Here is a 21,535-nt window from a genome sequence, read left to right as displayed (position 1 = left end):
CACCCAAATCTATGGGATGAGTTCAAAGAAATTATCCATCTACAAAAAACTGTGAGAATAACTAAAAGACCTACATCTGTTAATTTTTCAATCAAATTGGTTTTCAGCCCTATTCTGACTCCTACCCTCCTTACTACCTGGAGTCTTCAAATGATGGAGTTCTTGGAACTTCAGAAAAACACAGTATTGTACTACGTATGGCTAGCACTGTGCCTTATAGGCTGTGATGTTTGCTCATTAGAGTCCATTACTGCCTGTTGTCAGCATTATTTTTAAAGTATAGAAATTCTTGTCTTCTGTGCTAATCTCTCCTTGTCTCATTCTGTTTCTTCCATTTTGGTAGGGATTGAGGAAAGAAATGAGATAAATGTTATTATTATATGTCTGATTGTTATTCAGACTTGCTAGAATGTGTCTCTGAAATCAGGATACTGACAGTAGGATTCATCACAAGAATGAAAATTCCTCCAAGTATTATAGCATCACAAACTTGCATCAGAGTCTGTCTGTACAAGGTACCTAGAAGAGCCAAACTCATAGATACAGAAAGGATAGTGGTTGCTGGGAGAAGAGGTCAGAGTCTGATGTTTAATGAATACAAGCTTTCAGTTTTCCAAGACAAAAAAATAAGTTCTATAGATTAACAGCAAGGAATGGTTGCACAAACAATGGAACCAACAAATGGCAGTGAATTAAAACACTTTAAAATGGTAAATTTGATAGATAGCTTAAAAATAAACTCACCTATTCAAAGACTCCTTCCAAGACCACCCCTGCAGTCATCTTCTTATTTACTGACAATTCTCTAACACATATCATGGCTTACTTCCTCCATAACACTTATCACTACATGAAATGTTCCTGTTAATTACTTGTTTACTATCTCTGTCCTCCCATTAGAGAGTAGGCACCTGGGACACATTCCAACAGTAACTACACAAACAATAATAAGACTATGACAGGAAATCACTCAATAAACATTTGCTAATTAATTAATGAATTAAAAGCTCAGGTACTAGGAGGCTTAGGCAAAGGGAATGAGACTGCATAAGGGACAGAAAGAGGAGAGCATAGGGGGAGGGATTGGTTTCTGGGTTTCTAACCAGACATATTGAATGAGAATGTTAGGATTCCCAGTCACTGATTTATAAGAATAGAAAACTTGCTACCTATGAACCAAGTGGCACCTCCCTCTACCTACATAGCTAGTATAGCTACAGGTACAGGACATGATCTTTAATAATATTTGGAGAAAGTGAGGGAAGAAGGAAGGATGGGAAGGACAAAGATGGTCCTTTAACATGTTGTAAAGGGTACAAATAGCCCCTTGGTTCATTCAAGAATCTTAGAGGACTGTAATGTCACACCTTCAGTTTCATATATAACTATTTATTTCAAGAGTGTTCTAGATGTGATCTTTTCCAGAAACTTTTTTTTTTTTTGGTTTTTTTCGAGACAGGGTTTCTCTGTGTAGTTTTGGAGACTATCCTGGCACTCGTTCTGGAGACCAGGCTGGCCTCGAACTCACAGAGATCCGCCTGACTCTGCCTCCCGAGTGCTGGGATTAAAGGTGTGCACCACCAATGCCTGGCAATTTCTTTTATTTTAGGGTGGGTAAGGTGTGAAAGACTTGGTTTTTGAGAAAGTGCTCACTATATAGCCCAGTCTGGTCTTCCCATATCCATGACCCCTCTTGATTTAAGTTAAATTAGCTATACAAAAAAGCCTGAAATTTTAGTTTCTCTCTTTGCTTCACATTGTACATGACTGTTTTCTACTATCTCAGAATTCTTCAAACATCTGTCCCATTCAGAAATTTCAAGATACTCCTGCAATTTTGTTGTAACAAAAAAAAATAAACCCACTCTATAAAAACTAACTCTTCCTCTATCACAGAATAACAATTACTCAAGAGTTTTAACATCTTCAACACTACAACTTTTAATCAATAGCTTCAATCAGAGGATAGGAGAAGTTCACCTAGGTGATTCAAAACTTAAATCTCTCATGGTATCACGTGCAATGAGTTGACCTGTACTATAATCTTGGGTTCTACTTACTTCCAAGGTATCTTGCTCACATGGTTGAAAGTTCACGTTGGCTTTTGACTTACTGTTCTACTGTTACTTATGCTGCTGTAATAAAACAACATGACAAAATGCAACAAGGGAAGGGGAGGTTTATTTTAGCTTACAATTCAAAGTTACCATCCACTGAGTGTAGAAGTCACAATGAAGAAACTTAAAACACTCACATCATAACATCAAACCCTCCCCATCAGGCTCTTTTCCCAGGTTATTTCAGGTTGTGTCAATTTGACAACTGAAAAACATCACATTTATCATTACACTCATAATAGGAACTTAGGGTACTCTAACTTTACATAGCTTAGTTATGGTATTTTTCCAAATACCATACCAGACAAACTTGGCCTTGCCCACAAAGAACTATGAGCTTCTGAGAAAACCGTTGTTTCCTTAGTATCAAGGACTATGTAAGCAGCACCAGGCTTCTCTCATGTGTGTGTCTTGACATAATACTTTTGTCACTGAACTGTTAAAGCAGCAAGCTAAGAAGTGAAGCATGTAGAACAAGTTTGACTATATGAGGATTCTATCTTGATATGCTAAGTAACCAACAGCTACCAATCTTTATATTTTAAGTGTGAGGGAAAAGGCTCTTTGCTTTTCTGTTATCTGAGTTTTCTGTCATTGTCAACAGAAGCTAACCTTTTAAGTTTATAACAATTTAAAGACTACCCTGTGAAATTCCTCTAATTAAAAAAATACTTCTAGGTGCTGGGGAGACATCTCAGTACCTAGCAACCAAGCACAATAACCTGCGTTCATATCCCCCGAACTCATATAAAAAGCTTGGCATAGAGGTGCATTCTATTACCCTAACACTGAGGGGAAGAAAGTTCAGCAGTCCTTGAAGCTCACTGGTCAGCCAGCCTAGCCAGATCAGTAAGCTTCAGGATCAGTGAGAGACCCTATCTTAAAATAGAAAGGTGAAAAGCAATCAATGCAGGAAAGACACTTGATGTCTATCTCCGGCCTCCACATGCATGTGTACCTACATGCACACATGTACATACTTACACTAACAAATACATAAAACACATCACATACACACAAAACAGTTATAGTACTTGCATAAATTAAAAATAAAAATCCTATCAGGAGCACAAACACTCTGAGAAGGAAAATGGGATCATACAGTATGTATATCTTGAAATTTCTCCAAGAGAAATTTGGGTATTATTTAACTAAAAAGCATTGTCTTAATCATAATGATGTAATACAAGTAATACAGGTTAACAAATTCTAAATATGACCTCCACTTGGAAGAAAATGTTTGATATATTAAATTGCATAATTATAGATTACAAATTCCAAAACTCAAGAGGCAAACATAGGAGGATCCAGAGGTAAAGGACAGCCTGCACCATAGAAAGACTCCTGCCTTAAAGAAGTAACAATTCAAAAGTTTTAAATAACAAAAATATACCACTAAGTTAGAAGACATACTAAAAATAAAAAAATACTTACAGCAAACGTGCTTACTACTCCTTGCCATGCCATTGGCTATTTATATCTTTAAAACCACTAATGAAATATTACATAGCAGCAGGTATATTATTGTATTGATTGGAAGACAACCATGAATTGTTCTTACTCTCAAGCAAAATAGGTTACCTGAAGGTGTAAACATCATGGGACAGGGATCCTGGGGCCACCTAGAACCCTGCCATGTCTACTACATGACTAAACAAGATCTTTACATTCTCGCATCCTCTTTAACAGATTTCCCATCCTCTACCTTACCTTAAGTCCTAACCCCATGAGTTATAACTTAGCTTTTCTAGGTCTTACTGACATACCAAAAAATACATTTTCAAAGAAAAATTATTAATAAGATGAAGTATCATGAACTTATGAAAAGCACTTACAAAAACAACAGAAAATCTGTAAGACTAAGGGGAGGTCATATATAAAAACTGTCTAAGGATAAAAAACAATCCATTTTTAAAAGTTAAACCTCAGAAGTAAATAAATGTTAAAATAAAATAGCAATGAAACAGCAAAAAACTAAAAAGATTAATATGCAGTAACTAAAACAATGGGCTAAGAAAGCAGAAATTATGCCAGTGAGATGGCTCATCAGTAAAAGCACCTCCAGCTACTCCTGATGCCCTGAGTTCAATCCCTAGGATCCAAATGGTAGAAGAAAAACAGAGACTCCAACAGGCTATACTCTGAACTCCACATTTATGTCATGATGGGCACACATCAAACAAAAAGTAAATAAAAGTAATCAATTATTTTAAAGAAACCAAAAACCTTTACACAACACATGCTAGAACTGTAAATTGCTAATATCTGTAAAACAAATTGACACAGATGAATGTTGTATAATCAAAATATAATAAAAGTTCTGTTAAAGGAATTGGGAAAGTGACTGTGGCTTCAATTAACAATACCATCACAGAGTAATGGGATATGGAAGACACTAACAGTCACATACTGTCCTTCCTTGTACAGACCAGGTCTACAAAATCACATTCACATGTTACCATGTGACCACAAAGGAGTAGCAGGTCTGAGCATACTACGGTGAGCCAAGACCATATGAAAATACATAGATTTGTAGAAATGGGTTAATAATTAAGACAGAGCTACCCAATAAGAAGCCCTAGTCATCGGCCAATAATTTAATAATTAATGTAAGTCTCTGTGTGTTTATTTGGGGTTGAAGTGGTTGTGAGACCCTGCAGAACATAGAAAAGTTTCAGCAACATATGATCTCACACACACACACACACACACACACACACACACACACACACACACACACACACACACACACACGAGAAACACTGACAAACTGAGATGTTTAAACTTTTTATGCTGGAGAGGATGTGGAGAAAGGGGAACACTCCTCCACTGCTGGTGGGAGTGCAAACTCATACAGCCACTTTGGAAATCAGTATGGCGGTTCCTCAGGAAAATGGGAATCAGTCTACCACAAGATCCAGCAATTCCACTTTTTAAAATTTTTAAATCCTGCATTAAAAAATTATTTAAAAACTAAAGAAAATGAAAAGTAGCAAAGTCAGGCAAAAATTGGAGGGAAGTTAGTCCCTAAAGGAAGAGAACTGCACTAGGTGAAATTTGTCCTTACATAACTTTTTGCTTAAAGGGCTCACAGGTTATTTGGAATTAAAGTGGAATGGACAGCATTCGGAAATCTCAAAATCTTACTAGTTTGAAGGTCAAATGTCATTCAGGGTTGCAAAAGTGGCTGACGAGTGAGTGGGATACCCTATAAAAGAGAGATGGAGCCCTAAAAGCAAATTATGTTAATTTTACTAGATCACCAAACCACAAATCACAATACAACTTGATCACAATCCTTATGTTGCTACAATGTATTTTGCATAACAGGATTTAGCTCCTATAAGACAATTAATAGACAAAATATTTAGATTAGCAAATCTACTTTAACTAAATCATCCCACAGAGTACAAGTATTCCATTGACAGAGTTTATAGATCTTATAATACAAGCTAAATAACAAAAATGGTTATTTGAAGGCATAACTGGTTACAACAGAGTAACAACAGGAAGATTCAAATCTTCTAATACTAAAACAATGAACAGGTATAACAAAATCACACAGGAATCATTTTCATCAATCAAAATGTTTTCCATAAGTTATATCTTAAATCTGTATTAATTTCTCAAAAGTCACATTTAATTAAATAATTAAATACTAAGATCCTATTTGTTACTAAAGAACTGACTCTCTACATTCATAAATTACTACTAAGTGCTATACTTAGGGTGTGATTAAGGGTCACCCAAGCATTCTTTATGATGTTAGGTTTGGTTCCAATGGTGGCAGTTTGTAGATATGGTAAACGCTTTGGGAGTGACACCTGAAGAGATGTCCTTAGGGTCACTGGAGACATGCTCTTGGTGGGTAATTCTCATAAGACCGAGAAATATTAGAAAAGAATAAGCACTGTTGTGGAATATTATTTTAAATATAGATGTGTTACATTTGTTTATGCTGTAGAATATTACTTTAACTGTGTAATGGTGGGTTACTTTTGTTCATGCTGTATTTGTTTAAAGGTGTAAGGATGTGTGTTTAATTATGTAAAGATGTGTTACATCTGTTTCACCATGCCTGCCTAAGGCACCTGATTGGTCTAATAAAAAGCTGACTGGCTAATAGCTAGGCCAGAGAAAGATAGGCAGGGCTTCCAGGCAGAGAGAATAAATAGGAGGCGAAATCTAGGCTCAAGCAAATTAGAAAAGAAGGAGAAAAAAGAGGAGAGAGTGAGGGAGACACCTGGGGTCAGAAGCCAGGCAGATGCCAGCCAGACACGAGAAGCAGTGAAAGATATTCAGAAGGAAAGAACAGTAATAGGCCTTGAGGCAGAAGGTAATGTAGCTGGGAGTTTCTCTCCCATCCACCAGTTCCTGAATAACCACTCAGCGGCTTATGTTAATCATAAATATTTGGCCAATGGATCAGGCTTTTACTAACTAGCTCTTAAAAACGATCTAGCTAAAAAGTCTGGACAAATCTACAGACTAGTTTTTGAACAATACATTAAGAATTTGCTACACATACAAGTGGTCACTATGTTAATACAAAGCAAGGCCATAAAGTGCTCCTTAGGTCCACCACAGAAGAAAACGATATTAACTTAGCCCATGCTATGTAATAACTGCCGATCTACTCTAGTAATGCTATGTTTGAATGTCATCTGAATAATCATCTTCAACTGCTACAGAGAAGCCCACATGACAACAGTTTGATTATTGATAAATCTCTAACAAACAAGACTAAGAAAACACTTATCCTACATGAATACCACTTTCCCCATTTTCTGGAAGTTATTTACTGAAAATTCAACTTATATTAAGGGTACAAATAAAATCAGGCAGTATCTAGAAAAGAGTTAAATTATCAAGAGGTGATTCAAATATATATATATATATATATATATATATATATATATATATATTATATAATATATATATGTATGTGTGTATGTGTTTGTGTATTCAATTATAGACAGAAATAAAACTAATATTCAAACTAAGAACTGTATTATGGCTGTTTTCAGTGTTGAGAGCATGTGCTCTACCAATGAACAACTAGAAAGCAACACTCAAGAATGAATTTAACTTCATTATAACTTTGTATATTTAATCACTATAGTAAGTAATTTTAATATACTCCTCTACACGTATACCTAATAGTGCTTAAACCACACTGTTAGATAGAGGAGACAGATATTTCCAAACAAATATACCAAAATTCAGGTTATAATTATCTGTCCAGGATAAATAACAATGCTTTGGAGAAGAGAAATTCTTGGAGCCTAATGAAAGCCAAGCAATGGTCTATATTGTGAAATATGTTTGACTGAAACATGAAACTATTATTCAAACAGTACTGAAATTGTCTAAAAGAACAAACAGAATTTATTTACTCTAGTGTTTCAACTAGTGCTTTCAAGAGTACAGTTAGTTACCATCACAAATTCTAACTCAGCAAACCTGTTCGTCAAAAATACAGAGATAATGGTAAGAAAAAAAAAAAAAACACTACCAATAATACAATTCTCTCATAACTGTATCATGAGACACCTGAAGAAACAACCACCAAGGAAGAACCATTATCACCAAACTGAAATACTTAAATAAAAAAAGGAGGAAAACTAGTGTTCTCAACTATTATAAAAGTAACTAAACTACAAAGAATTTCTAGAAATATAAAGTAACAGACAAAATTATTCAGTAACAGACTGGAAAAAAAAGTCAATAAAATGTTCAAGAAAAAGTTTCTCTCTTTTCTAGAAAGACATGGAAAAATATAAGAATATTTTTAACTTATCAAATTCATTTAGGGGCTCTCAGAAATAAGGGAATATACAAGAGAAAAAAAAGACATAAGAAAACTATAGACAGACCTAAACTTTCATATTCAAATCATCCACTAAACCTTTTAACACAATGAATAAAAGACACTGTGATTCACTCTCCTTTAATTTCTTAATTCCAAAGACACAGATGCATCAACAAGTTCCAGAGAACAAAAATGAATTTCCTACAAAGAAACAATTCATGAGCACCACACCTTTCCTCAACAAAACTGATTACTAAAAACAAAGAAATGTAACCTTCAAAATTCTGAATGAAAGCGAATTTAAATGTGAATTCTATACCCAGCTAAGGAATGTACCAGACATCAAAGTCCAAAGGACAGTTTTAAATATTACACTGACAAGTACCCACATACATTTCTCCTGAAAACACATATCAGCTCAGGAAACTGTAAAGTGAGTCCAAAACAAAAGAATAATGACATGAGGGTCAAGGAAGCATGGAAACTTGACACAGTGTTACCTAGCTTCTTAACCAGAAAATAGTACTTCAACATTATGATTTAAAAGCTAAACAACCAATGAATACAGTGTATGTACTTCAACCAGCAGCAGGAAAACATGGCCTTAAGAATGTTGGGGGGGGGGAGGGCGGAGCCAGGCATCATGACCAACACACCTATAATTCCAAACTTGGGAGAGTGATGCAGGAGGAAAATAAGTTGATGGTCAGCCTAGGATATACAGTCAGACCTTGTCTCAAAAGTCATAAAAGGAAAGCAAAACAGAAAAAAAAAAAAAAGCCAATCATGATGCAAACTATAGAAAGACATGATATTGAGAACGGAGGAGATAAAAAAAAAATCCCTTTTATCTTTAGGATACCCTCATATCACAGCATTAAAATGTTGTTCATTGCTCTTCAGAATCAACAAGTTTACTATAAACCTTGGCAATATAAAATAAATATTATAGATAGCACAATCCATGAGGGGAATGTTAGGAATTCAAGACACAGTTTGAAAAAGCAAATTTAGAGATAATGTCCTCAAAGGTGATAGTACAACATCTGAATTTTAGCCATAAAGGCAAAGAATAAAAGGAGAAAAAGGTGAATGGGTCTTCAAAGTTAATTTTTTCATTTTCATAACACAGACATCAGATAATGTAACAACTATCCAAAAATAATATACTGTATTGTATTACAGTTAGGATACCGATCAACAGAAGAATTAAAATGACAATGACTTTCTCTAGAGAGGAACCAGCCAAAGAGGTAAAGAATAGAAATATTTTTACTTTTCATTTTATACCATTGAGTACTACTCACATTTTGTTCAGATGGTTACAACTTCTCATAAACATGAACATAAATACAGACAGACATACAGAGTGTGTGTACTTCTCTGACCACTACAGGAACAACAGAATTTCTTTTGCACCATTTTCTTTGTTTTCTATTATATATTCTATGGACTAAATACCAATCTTCCATTATGGTATTTCAGAAAAGATTCAGTTAGTTAGACTCAAGGTCTTAGGCCTTAGGCAAACAGGAATACAGAGATATCCATAGTAATTCTCTCATTTGAGTCTTACAAAGCAGATTTTAGGAACTAGTAAAAGAAAAATTGAAAGGATTAAGTGACTTGCCATCTTCTCTCCTCCTCTGAGCCCCAAAAAAGAAAGAATATAAACTAGTCAAGAAAAAGACAAAACAAAACAAAAACCACAGCACTGAAATCTGAGAATGTTCCCCAAATACATGAGAATAAAATAAAAGAAAAACTTAACAGCATCAATGGTCAGTCACTTTGGAAAACAAATTGACAATTTTATCAATTTAAAGAAGGCACTTACCATATAGCCCGAAATCTTATCCTAGGCTATTACCCAAGATCAATGGAAGTACATTATAAAAAGGCATGTATTCAATGTTCATAAAAACTTTATTCAAAATATTCAGAGACAGCCCAAATTTCTACTAAGTATTAAAAAGACAAAGCCAGAACTGATAACACATGCCTATAATCCCAGGACTCACGATGCCTAGGCAGGAAGGTCATCAAGGTGTATGATTAACTGAGCTACATATGACCTTGGGTATAAAGTGAGATTGTTTCAAAAAGAAAACTAATTAAAAATAAACAAATAAATGAATTATATTTCCAGAACTTAGAATTCTACTTCTCACATATACCACATGGATAACGCAGAAGTATGTACAGGAAAGAAACCAGACACAAAAGACTGTGGATTTCATGAGTCCATTGAAATCTTAGTAAGAGACAGAACATTAAGTGGTTGCCAAGGTTGACAGAGAAGCACTGAACCAAAGAGGCAGAAAGAAACTTTTATATTGATGGTCATGTTCTGTATCGGGACTGTAGAGTTTGTTACATCACCACAAACATTTGGCACAACTCATTAAAATGTTATACAACTTAATGAGACCTACTTTTAAATCCCATAATGCATGAGGCTTTTTAGCATAGGTATTAAACAAAATTTGAAAATTAGTGTTTAAAAGGTAACTTTCAGTTAGCAAAAAGAAATACAGGACTCAAAAGCATCCCTCATCCTATTCAATTGGTCATGCAGGTAGACAGACACAGCGGCTGAGCCACCAGCCTGAAGTCTATCTAGATCTAATGAACACAGATGATAAAAGGTAGTGATTACTCAGACTATAAAGTTTTACAGCAGAATTATTTAATAATAAAAAATAATGAATTTAGCTAAAGAAAAACATAGTAAAAGTAGATAATGTAAACAAAAAATAGCAAATTAAACACACAAAGAAAATCATTGTCCACATTTGTACTTTAATATCAAAGCTTTAACTTACCTAATTTATGAGCCTGTTTAGTCCAACAAGGTATAGATTAAGCCTTCCCCCTTATACATAACCTTTCTGCTACCATACAAATCAACTCAATGTAGTATTTTTACCTAAGTATTCATATATTATGATACAGACACAAGAGTCCTTTTCTATATGTTAAATAATTCTGTGAAGTCTGTGGAATCTGAAGACACCAAAGAAAAAATACATTACTAACATGCATGCATACAAAAATCTAGTATCATAATTACAAATTATAAAAATCAACATTTAAAAGGAAACCCCTAATAAGCAAATTCCTAACCTACATGTTGAGCATCATTTCTGTCTTATTAGACAGTGAAACAAGGTTTACTCCAGCAGCACCAGGGTAGAGACCAACTCTCAGCACACCACTCATTGTTCAACACTTTCATCAACTGCACTGTTTGCAGCTTTGCTGAGCACTTAACTTACCCCTCTTCTGAACCCAACCTTCCTTCACAATGGTAACATCGCTCATGATGGCTCCCCTCTGAGCCCCCAACTTGGAGAAATGATGCTTTGCAGGATCAGTTTTAGGATTTGGATTCTTTGCTGCTGCTGCTGCTGCTGCTGCTGCTGCTGCTGCTGCTGCTGCTGCTGCTGCTGCTGCTGCTGCTGCTGCCCTTCCCACTCTCTAGTGATGACTCAGCCTGGAAGGAAGTATTGAAGAAAGAATTTCTTTTTTTTCCATTCTTGAACTCACAGAGCAATAACAAACAACTAAGTCTTTGTAAATGTCTTCAACTGGCCTCACTTCACATAGTCTAGCTCTTCAAACATGGGGGGGGGGGGGCGCTTATTTATTAAATAGCTCTACAATGAGTACACTGCTCTGGTCTTGTGACAAATGTTAAATGATAGTGAAACATTTAAACTAAGATCCTGAAATAAAATGTCCTAACAAAACCACTGTTAAACCTCCACAAATAAACAGAAAGCATTTTTGTAATATATACTTGAGATGATGGGAGAAAGAATGAAAGTTAAGTAGCTCAAATCCCTTTAATTTCAGAAAGTTATGTCAATGTATTTTTAAGTATTGTTAATTGCTGTACTTTATGTAAAATACAATGTGCCAAGAAGCCAACATTTACATAATCTGACTTGCTCTAAAAAATATTTCATGTAGATTATAATTTATTTATTTTTTGGTAGATAAAGAAAGTGAAACAAAGGGAATAGGAGGTAGAAAAGACATGCCAAGAACTGTTCATCTTCATAATCTGACAATCTTCACAACTCTGGTAGGGCACTATTAACTTCATTTCACAGAACCGAGAAACCGGGGCTGACAGAGAATAGGAAAGTTGCTAGATTTCAAGGTAGTAAATTGTAGAGCTAAAATATGAATTCAGAGTGCCTGACTCCCAAGTCTGCTCTCCTCATTTCAAAACTCCACATGTGAAAGGTGAGCCAAATTTTTGGAATGAAATGTTTTAGGAAACTTGGAAATTCAAAAACATGATAGGTTTCAGTATTTAACAGTATCTGCAATATTTAAAAAAAAAAAAAAGTTGCTCAGAAGAAATATAGTGTTTCCTAAGACAAACACTAGAAATGTATCCCCTGGATCTTTATATGATAAGTTAGAGTAAAAAAAGCCTTTCTTACATATATAGCAATAAGCTTAATGAACTGTTTATTATTGTCCCTGTTTATTATTGTCCCTACCAAAGTAGAAGTGAAATGCTTCCACAAAACTCTGCAAAGTGCTTCTACATTTGCAAAAATATGGAACAGATACGCTGGTGTTAAGTGGCCTAGGACAAACAGCATGAACTTTAGGTAACCAGAAAAAAATGGGTACATAAAGTAACTGTACCCATTGGGTACAGGTGGATTTTCATAAATAGTACACAGGCTGTATTCCCAGCTAGTACTCAACTAGGTTACAAGTCTTCCTCCAACACAAATTATATGCAAAGCCTAGCTATTTATCAATCAGTGATCAAAACTAAACATCCTCTGAACAATCTGACAAAGGCCAATTGCTTCAACAGAAGACTACCTTGTCATGGCTGTACAAATATGTCATGAACAATATATACAGGAAGGGGCAGGACTACTCAAAATCATAATCATGGAGACCTGTTACTGCAGAATAAAGAGATGCTCCTATGGTTGACTGGAAGAAAATTAAACTAAAAGAAATTTGAGAAAATAAATCCTTTGTTCAAGTAAGTTTGAGGAAATTTTATAATTTTGTCCTTTTCAAACATCTCTACTAACATTAAGATATAATCTACCATGGGCAATTCCCACACTGAATACTGCCAAGGGGAAAAGTCACAATATTTAAAATGATATTCACTTCACATTAACAACAGAAAAAAAACATAAAAGCCATTAAGTACAGCCATTCAAACATCATTTTATTTTGATTGGCATCATATCCTATCATATCCTCAAGAACCCAACTAACTACGTATTACAGTGAGATATATCAAAGGGTAAGCCCTATACATTGCATAAATAATTTTAAGTTAAATGTTGGAAAAGACTAATGCAAAATGACTAGTGAAAAACAATATAACTTAACAAAAGAGAACTTATATCATTTGGGGAATAAAAGCAGAATAAATATTAGGGTAACATCCAAGAGATCCTTGCAATTAAAGTAAATTGTGCTAGAATACACTTATGAAGAACACTAAGCGGATGGAAATCTTCCTGAAATAGAACCAGATCAACCCAAATCAATTAATAGTATTTTATAATGGACCTGTTTCTGAAAATTAGTTTCTTGCATTGAGAGTGAAAGAATAATCGTTGTGTATATATTAAGACTGAACTTATAAAATGTACATTAAATTAAAACAAGATTTCCGAACTTGGGCTCGATCTCTACTATCTTTTTGTTGTTGTTGTTTTTCTCACTATAAAACTATATAATCTCAACAAAAGAGAATTTATATTTTTGGGGGGAATAAAACTAGAATAAACATTAGGGTAACATCCAAGAGACCCTTCCAATTAAAGTAAATTGTGCAAGAATACCATTAAGAACACTAAGAGGATGGAAATCTTCCTGAAATAGAACCAGATCAACCCAAGTCAATTAATAGTATTTTATAATGGACCTGTTTCTGAAAACTAGTTTCTTGGATTGAGAGAGACCAAGAGAATAATCAATGTGTATATATTAAGACTGAACTTATAAAATGGACATTATATTAAAACAACAAGATTTACAAACTTTATCAGGTCACTCACTGAACCTTATTATTAGAGGCGGTCTCATTCATTGTATGTTAAAGTTACCAAATTTTACAATTTTCATCTTTAAAATCTGTTCTTGTGTGTAATGGCTAAAATGGTAACATCTTTAAACATAATGTTTGAAATGTAATCATTAGATTAGCAGAAAACACTGTCTTTTATATGTAAAAGCAATGTGATTGGCTCCTAAGCAGTAAAGTTCTCTGGTTAGATTTCCTAAGTGGCGATGCTCCTGCTCCAGCCACCAACAGTGCCCCACACTTCATCCACACTAGCTGACCAGATGAGCTACAGTTCTGACATCTGTTTCTGATGGTAAAGCAGGTTTCACCCTCCTTCCATGGTAACTTCTGTAGAAGTATGTTCTCTCCAATGAGTTTACATAAAATTTGGTTTATTCTTTAGTATGTTGAATTAAATACTTTAGTGCCAGATAATCTAATTTTTACCATTCTTATAAAAAGTTACACACAAAATTCATAGTGTATTCAATAGTAAAGATATTTTCATTCATGATTCACTATTAGAGAATATGATAACTTCATTTAAATATCATTTTATAATGTGCAAAACATTTCCCATATTTAATTCCACTGAATCACAATATAAATTATTAAAGCTATTTGACTGTGCCTGGCACTTATTCAACAAATACAGAATTAGTGAATAAGTAGATGAACGAACAAAGATGCAACAGCTTTAGATAATAAACTATGCAAACGAGTTTAGTAAGTCAACATCAAAAAATAGCACAGTGCCAGTTTTAAAACAAAACTAAGTTTAAACATCATGGAAGTATTTATATATAAATAATTAAAATCCCTGGATGTTAAATCATGCTTCCTATGGCCTTCCATAAAGTGCAAGGTGAGACTACATTAAAACTACACTATTTTTTCTTGACATTTTAAATAACTTTTTGTTGAGACCATCAATTTTCAACTCCAAATAAAAGAAACCTCAATGTTACCCACAATTATTCATTATGAGAAGAAAAAGGAGACAAGTATTTCCTTACTGAAGCTTCAAAGAATTTTCAAAAGACTTTAGCAACCAGTCATGCATTTAAAGCAATATCAAAAATGCTTTAGAATGTCATTCCCTCAAAAATGTGAACTATAACTACACTTAATCAATAAATTATATATATATATATATATATATATATATATATATCTTCTAACTACTCTATGTCAAGAACTAAAAGCCTATCTTAAGTCTTTCCCAAGGCTATTATATATTTGTTATCCAAGATGTTTCATTTACATCACCTTATTTGTCTTTGAATTGTGAACCTAAGAAAACTGTGGCCAAAAACAATGACAGTATTCCCCAGTTACCACACATGGGGACAATCAATAAAAGTAATCACCCACAATTAAGGTCTTCCATCAGTTTCATCTGCTTTATACAAAAATAAAAAATATAAACTCTTAAATGTAATTATCAAAAATGTTTTAAAGTAAACCAAAGAAAAAATGAAACTAAAAGTATCAACAAAACTATCAAAAATGAAATAACATAAAACTAAACAGGTTGAAACGCACCCAGTAATTTTCTTTCATATGTTAGTTATTTCCTGTGTGTTAACTCTCTCTTCTTTTTGGGTGAGAGGGGGTGGTCTCTGAGACCTGTAGGCCAGACTATCCTCGAACTCACTATGTATCCCAAAACGTCCCTGAACCTGCCTGAAACCTCCAAGTGCTAGATTATAGACATGACCCACCAAACCTGGCCTCCTGTATGTTTATTTCGAAATTAAAATTCAAAATAGCTTTCTTTGAAATACAGTTGATCTTTGGCTGTAAGATTATATGCTATCATTTTGTAGACTTTATGATAGTCAAACTGAATTAATAAAGGAAACTAATTAAAACATAATTGATATTTAAAACATAAATAAAAAGCAAGAGGAACTACTTTAGATTCTATAGTAGTTTCAGATTTCAGTAACTATATTTTAAGCCAGAATGGTAGCACATGACTGCAATTCCAGCTACTCTGGAGGCTGAGGCAGGGGATCACAAGTCTGAGGCCAGTCTAGTCAGTACAGCAAGTTCAAGGTTAGTCTGAGTCACTTGGTGAGACCATGGCTCACAATGAAAACAGTAAGAGGGAGGAGCTGTGAAAGGTGGTGGAACAATCAAGACCCTGGCCTTAACCCCCCCCCAAAAAAAAGAAAAAAACAGAAGAAACTAATTTATCTGCCAGGACAGATACACAACGTTGTATCAAACTTTCAAAAGGATATGCAGGAAAGTAAACACACAGACTTCTACACAATTTGTCTTTATTTCCAATAACTCTAAAGTAATCTGTTCCTACCTGCAGTAGTCACCCTATTAACAATTCCTCTCTTCACAATACAATAATAACTGTGGAAATTTTTTTCTGAAACCTGGAACTTTTAGACAAATTGTCAGATCTTTCAAATTACTAATTCCTAAAAGCGAACTTTCTAACTTAAAAATATATCCAAAAAACACAAAGCATTTTCTCCTTTTTCTCTATTCAGGACATCAATTACAACCTCAACCGACATATCCATTATTAAAAAAGCTTGTGCTAGGTGATATACCTAATATTCTGATTTAAAACACTGGGAATATGATTATCCTTCACTTCACCTAAGCCAATAAACAAGCTATTGATGAAGCAATCCCCTTTGATTCTAAGGTAAAATGCTGCTTATCTGTATATGAAGGCACCTATGACAATAGGCTGAGGACTGCTACTAAAGAATACTGGCTCAGCTGGCCATTTGATTTAGTACACATATACAATTCTAAAATCTGCCTCAAACACCTCTCAAACTATAAAATGAAAATACTTAATACACACGCACATAAAATCTACCTATAGTCCACTGAACACCAAGAATTGCTGGCATATTTTCTCCCCAGGATTAGAATCCCTGACAAAGTTCATCTCAAAGTTTCCTTTAGAAAGAGCACCAGACAGACCAAAAAACTTGAATAACTGTTCCCAACCCTGCCTTGCTCAAAGTGGTGCTAATAATGTCCCTTTAATTCTCTTTACTTCCATCTCCTTAGCTGAAAAACAAATGTAGCATTAGATGCTTGATAGCTCTTTCAAAGCTAATATTGAAGATTCTTCACATTGAAAACTACAATTGACTTCATACAGAAGTGGTATTGTAGATGACAATGATTATGTACAGCTCCTATCCTCAAAACTTAATATACAGTTAATACAAAACATCAAGTAGCTATTCAACTCAGACCAAATCTGGGCTAACCTCTATTATTGGCTAAATTCTATCTTCCTTTCCAAATCCCCCAGACATCCAGTTATAGTCAGGGACTTTCTTAATATAGAAGAAATTCTCATCTGAACATCTTTTGTTTACTTCTACTAAACCTTTATACTTTCCCTTCAGAATACAAGAAAAATTACCCATTTAGAAATGTAAAATACTTTAAAAGGGCAATAATCTTTAAGTAAATATATTTAAATAGTTTTTATAAAAAACATTAATAAGTCAAAAAGAATATTATTTATTCATCAAGATTTGAAGATTTCCTTGCAAAAGAAATAAATGTACCTCTAACTGGATAAAGTACACTACAGTAAAATGTGTAAACAGTTGTATTTATTTTGGCATTTGAAACATTTAAAAATCATAGAAATGTTGGCAGCTTAACCAATACAGCTTTTAAAACTATATTAACTTGATTCTGTGGAACTTATTATAGTATAGTATTATAATATATATCATAGCATATATATTCGAAACTTAGCGATGCCACTGTGGACTCTAAGAATGGGCACAAACAAAGTGTTTCAGAATAGGAAAATTTAAATGAAATTATTTTTATGCTGTATGGGGTGTTTTCTCATGCGACATTCACTTTCAAAAGTGCATCAAGACTGCTCTGAGGATTAGATGAATTACAGTGTGTAAAGCACATATAGCAACATCTGGCACATGACAAATGCTCAAGGGCCGTGGCTAGAGTTAAGTGGAAACTGAAGCTAACCCTATCAGATGTTACAGACTGTAACACATCTGTTGATATTAGCCTACCTTTGCAAAAGAATATGCTGCACTAAACCAAGGTTAAGTATACAGATGATGCAGCTGCAATATGAAGCTCAACAGCAACTTTTAAATTACTCAGAGATTTTAACACAAACCTCCCATTAAAAATATTTGCATTATTCAGAGTAACTTGAAATTGCAGTCACAGTACAAAATAAACCAAAGAAAATGATTTTTCATATTGCATTTTATTATGCACATTTAAAATGATCCCAAATTGGGTCTTCTTCTTAATACTATAAACATAATCACTATAAAGCTAAGATCTTACTAAATCATGATTCAGATTCAATTAATACATTAACAGGAATCACCTTTTCATCCCAGGGACAAATTCTTGAACTATACATTACAAAGTAAAGTATAACTAGTTATCTCTTCATGAAAATATAACTTCTAAAACAATGTATGAAACAAGTTCCTCTTTAGAAAGAAGCCTAAATATTTAGAAACTTCCAAGTTAAAGTCAAAACCTGGAGTTTAAAACTCCTAAACCTCTACACAGAAATCCACGCTAACATTTGTTTAACCAAGTTTAACCAAAAGACTTTAGATGTTTAGTGATTCTACAAAACAAACTTTCATGACATGATCTTCTGAAAGAAGGGCTAAAACCCTACCCCTTCAAAGCACACTCCTCATCTTAATATTTCTCCAGGAAAATGAACCTTATTTAAAATGTTTTCTTTGAAAAATTACATAAACATGCTTATATTGTTGGCACACACCTGCAATCCCAGCACTCAAGAGGCTGGGGCAGGAAGATCCCTAGCAGGCCAGTAAGTTTCGTGGCAGCCTAAGCTACACAAGAACACCCCTCCATTCCAAAATCATAATAAATACAATTACAAATATAAAAAGTTAGAAGAAGAATTTTCAAGTATTCTTGCATATACAATGCAAAACAAAGTCAAGGTTAAAAAAAGTAATTTTAAGTTGAAAATTATTCACTCATCATTACAGAAAACCTAACTATACAGGACAAGATTAATATGAATAACGATTTCGTCATTTTTGTAGTAATAACTTTTAAAAACTGAAAGAAAACATGCTACTGCAAATATACAGAACACAAACAAAATACTGCACCTACATTCATCCAAAGTTGTCACATTCAAATGACACTTTAAAATTAGATCCTCAAGCTACAGACACTGGGGTCATCTCCGTTTTTTAAAAAGTTATCATTAAACAGAATCAAGATTTCATATTGACAAAAGGAACAAAAGTCAATTTTGAACTGCTTCTCGAGTGTAAGTGATTCCAGTCATATATTCTGGAAAACTAGTAATTCATGAAGATGCTTTTAAAAAACGTTTCAGACAACTGTCGTCTGGAATATTCAGACCCATCTTCACACCCTACACCATCCTTACTGGAGTCTTCCACTTATGACTTTCTCAACTTTTCTCCTAAGTGAATATATAACCTAATATAACGGGTTCCCACCATAAACAAAACGCAGTAACTGCCTAGAAATTCATAGTTCTACTAAAAATAATGACCGTGCTTTACTAATTATGGAGCACGTGTCTAAACTGATGATTTGAGACAAGTGTCAATATATTGCATATGAAGTCCTTCCTCTATATCCCTTTCAGGACACATTAAAAGTGTGATGGTTCTATTAATCACAAAAATTAATTGATAAAGATACACAGGTCTTATTGTTTAATTTCTACCTGTAAACTTTTATCAACTACAATCCATCAACACGTTTAACCAAAATGCATCACACTGGTGAAAAGAGTTTTATTTTCATAACACTGTTTTGATGGAGACATGAGAGGATAAGCATTTTTTTTTTCAGGCTTTCTAGAGATAAACAGCAAACACCACTACTGTAAAAACCTGGCCCTAAAGAGATTCAGTTATCTCTAACCTAACTGTAGATTCCCAGGAAATCCCAAACAAGGGGCGACCCCGCCTCGGCATCAGGACGATCATTTGCCACCAGCTTAAGCTTCAACTTGGGGCTTCCAAAGGGCCTCCTCACCAGCATCATGGCTGATGCAGACCGATGCGATGCGCAGGAGGCGGAGGTGGACAAGGAAGAAGCTGGTTTGTTTACTTGCAGCCTGAGCCGCCGCCGCCGCCGCCGCCGCCAGCAGCAGCGACAGCATCAGTGGATCAGCCAAACCCAGCATCTTCCGCACATTTCTATTCTTAGCACACAACTCCCTAGCGGATCAAAACCCCACTACTATTAAAAACACAGACTCGCACGTTACCCACCTCGCACACGCACACCCGCACCCCATCACACCGTCCTCTCCCGGGCGCCGGCGGGGTGCGGCGGGGCGGGGTGCGGCGGGGTGGGTTAGCTGGCGAAGGCAGGAGACCCCGGGGACGCCGGTGCATCCTCGCCCGCACTCCCGCCCTCCCGCACGCCCGCCACATGCGCAGACGGCCCCTCCCCCCAACCCAAACACCGACTCGCCACCGGCTGCTCGCGTTACATAACCTCGCCGCCGCCCCCGCCCCGGCCGGCCCCGGCCCCGGCCGGGCCCGGCCCGCCGCCCCTCCCTTCCCCTCCCCTCCCCCGCGCAGCAGGGCGAGTAAGGATGAAGGCACCGGGCCCGAGCTAAGCGAGCCCTAAGGCGCCCGGGCCGGGCCACCGGGGACACGCAGCCCACGGTACCGCTAGGCCGGGAACCCCCCTCCCCGGCCGCCCGCGCACGGCCGCCGTCCCCGCCCCCCGAGCGAGGGGGTGTCGGCTGTCACCCAGGCCGGGCATCCCCGGCCTCCACCTCCACACCCAGAGCCTCGGGAGGGAGGGAGGGAGCGAGGAAGGGAGGGAGCGAGGGAGGGGGAAACCCGGTCCCCGCCCACGCCCCCGGCGGCCGGCCGCGGTGACACCCAGACGCCCCCGCCTCACCACCCGCGTCGCCGCCGCCCCTCCCGAGGGAGGCAGGGAGGGAGCCGCGGGCCCTCGGGGAGTTCGGCGGGGCGGGGAGGGGCGGGGAGGGGGGAGAGCTGGGGGCGGCGGCTGTTACCTGCAAAGGCGGCGGGGCGGCGGCGGCGGCGGCCCCGCAGCTGCTCCGGCGGTGGCGGAGGATGGAGAGGGGGGGCGGGGGGAGGAGAGGGGGCGACTCGGGGGTCCCCCTCCTCCTCCTCCCCTCCTGTCCTCCCCCCCACCCCGCTGAGCCTCTGGCCCCCTGGAGCCCGGTGCTGCCGGCGGGAGGGGAGACGAAGGCTGCCGGGGAGGAGGGAGGGAGCCGGGCGGCCGGCGGGCGGGCGGCGGGCGGGCCGCGGCGCTGGAGCGGGGGCGGCGGCGGCGGCGGGAGGAGGGAGGAGGAGAGGGCGGGCGGCGGCGGCGGCGCGGGGAGGAGGAGGAGGAGGCGGAGACTCTACTTGGGAATCGGATATCGGCTACAAATTCAATTCATCACCAGAAAACGCCGCCGCACGGGCGGGGGGCCGGGGCCAGATGCCCCGCCGCGGGGCGGAGGCTCCGGGCCGAGCGTACAGGGCCGGG

At 37.0% G+C, this 21,535-nt stretch overlaps 1 protein-coding gene across 1 annotated transcript in view; it reads right to left on the bottom strand.

Moving 5' to 3' along the window:
• The window catches only part of Akt3 (AKT serine/threonine kinase 3), a 208,483-nt gene extending 187,194 nt beyond the window's left edge, over positions 1–21,289 (bottom strand). The window contains exons 1-2 of the mRNA XM_027418888.2: positions 21,054–21,289; positions 11,208–11,425 (exon numbers count right to left, since the gene is read on the bottom strand). Coding sequence (XP_027274689.1) covers positions 11,208–11,253 — 46 coding nt within the window. The 5' untranslated portion in view covers positions 11,254–11,425; positions 21,054–21,289. The remainder of the gene's footprint in view (positions 1–11,207; positions 11,426–21,053) is intronic.
• Between the last annotated feature and the right edge of the window lie 246 nt (positions 21,290–21,535).

Source organism: Cricetulus griseus, chromosome 5 (assembly GCF_003668045.3).
Source record: "Cricetulus griseus strain 17A/GY chromosome 5, alternate assembly CriGri-PICRH-1.0, whole genome shotgun sequence".
Classification (NCBI taxonomy): Eukaryota; Metazoa; Chordata; class Mammalia; order Rodentia; family Cricetidae; genus Cricetulus; species Cricetulus griseus.
Note: the sequence above shows the minus strand (reverse complement) of the source record. Positions and strands in the feature narration are given on the sequence as shown.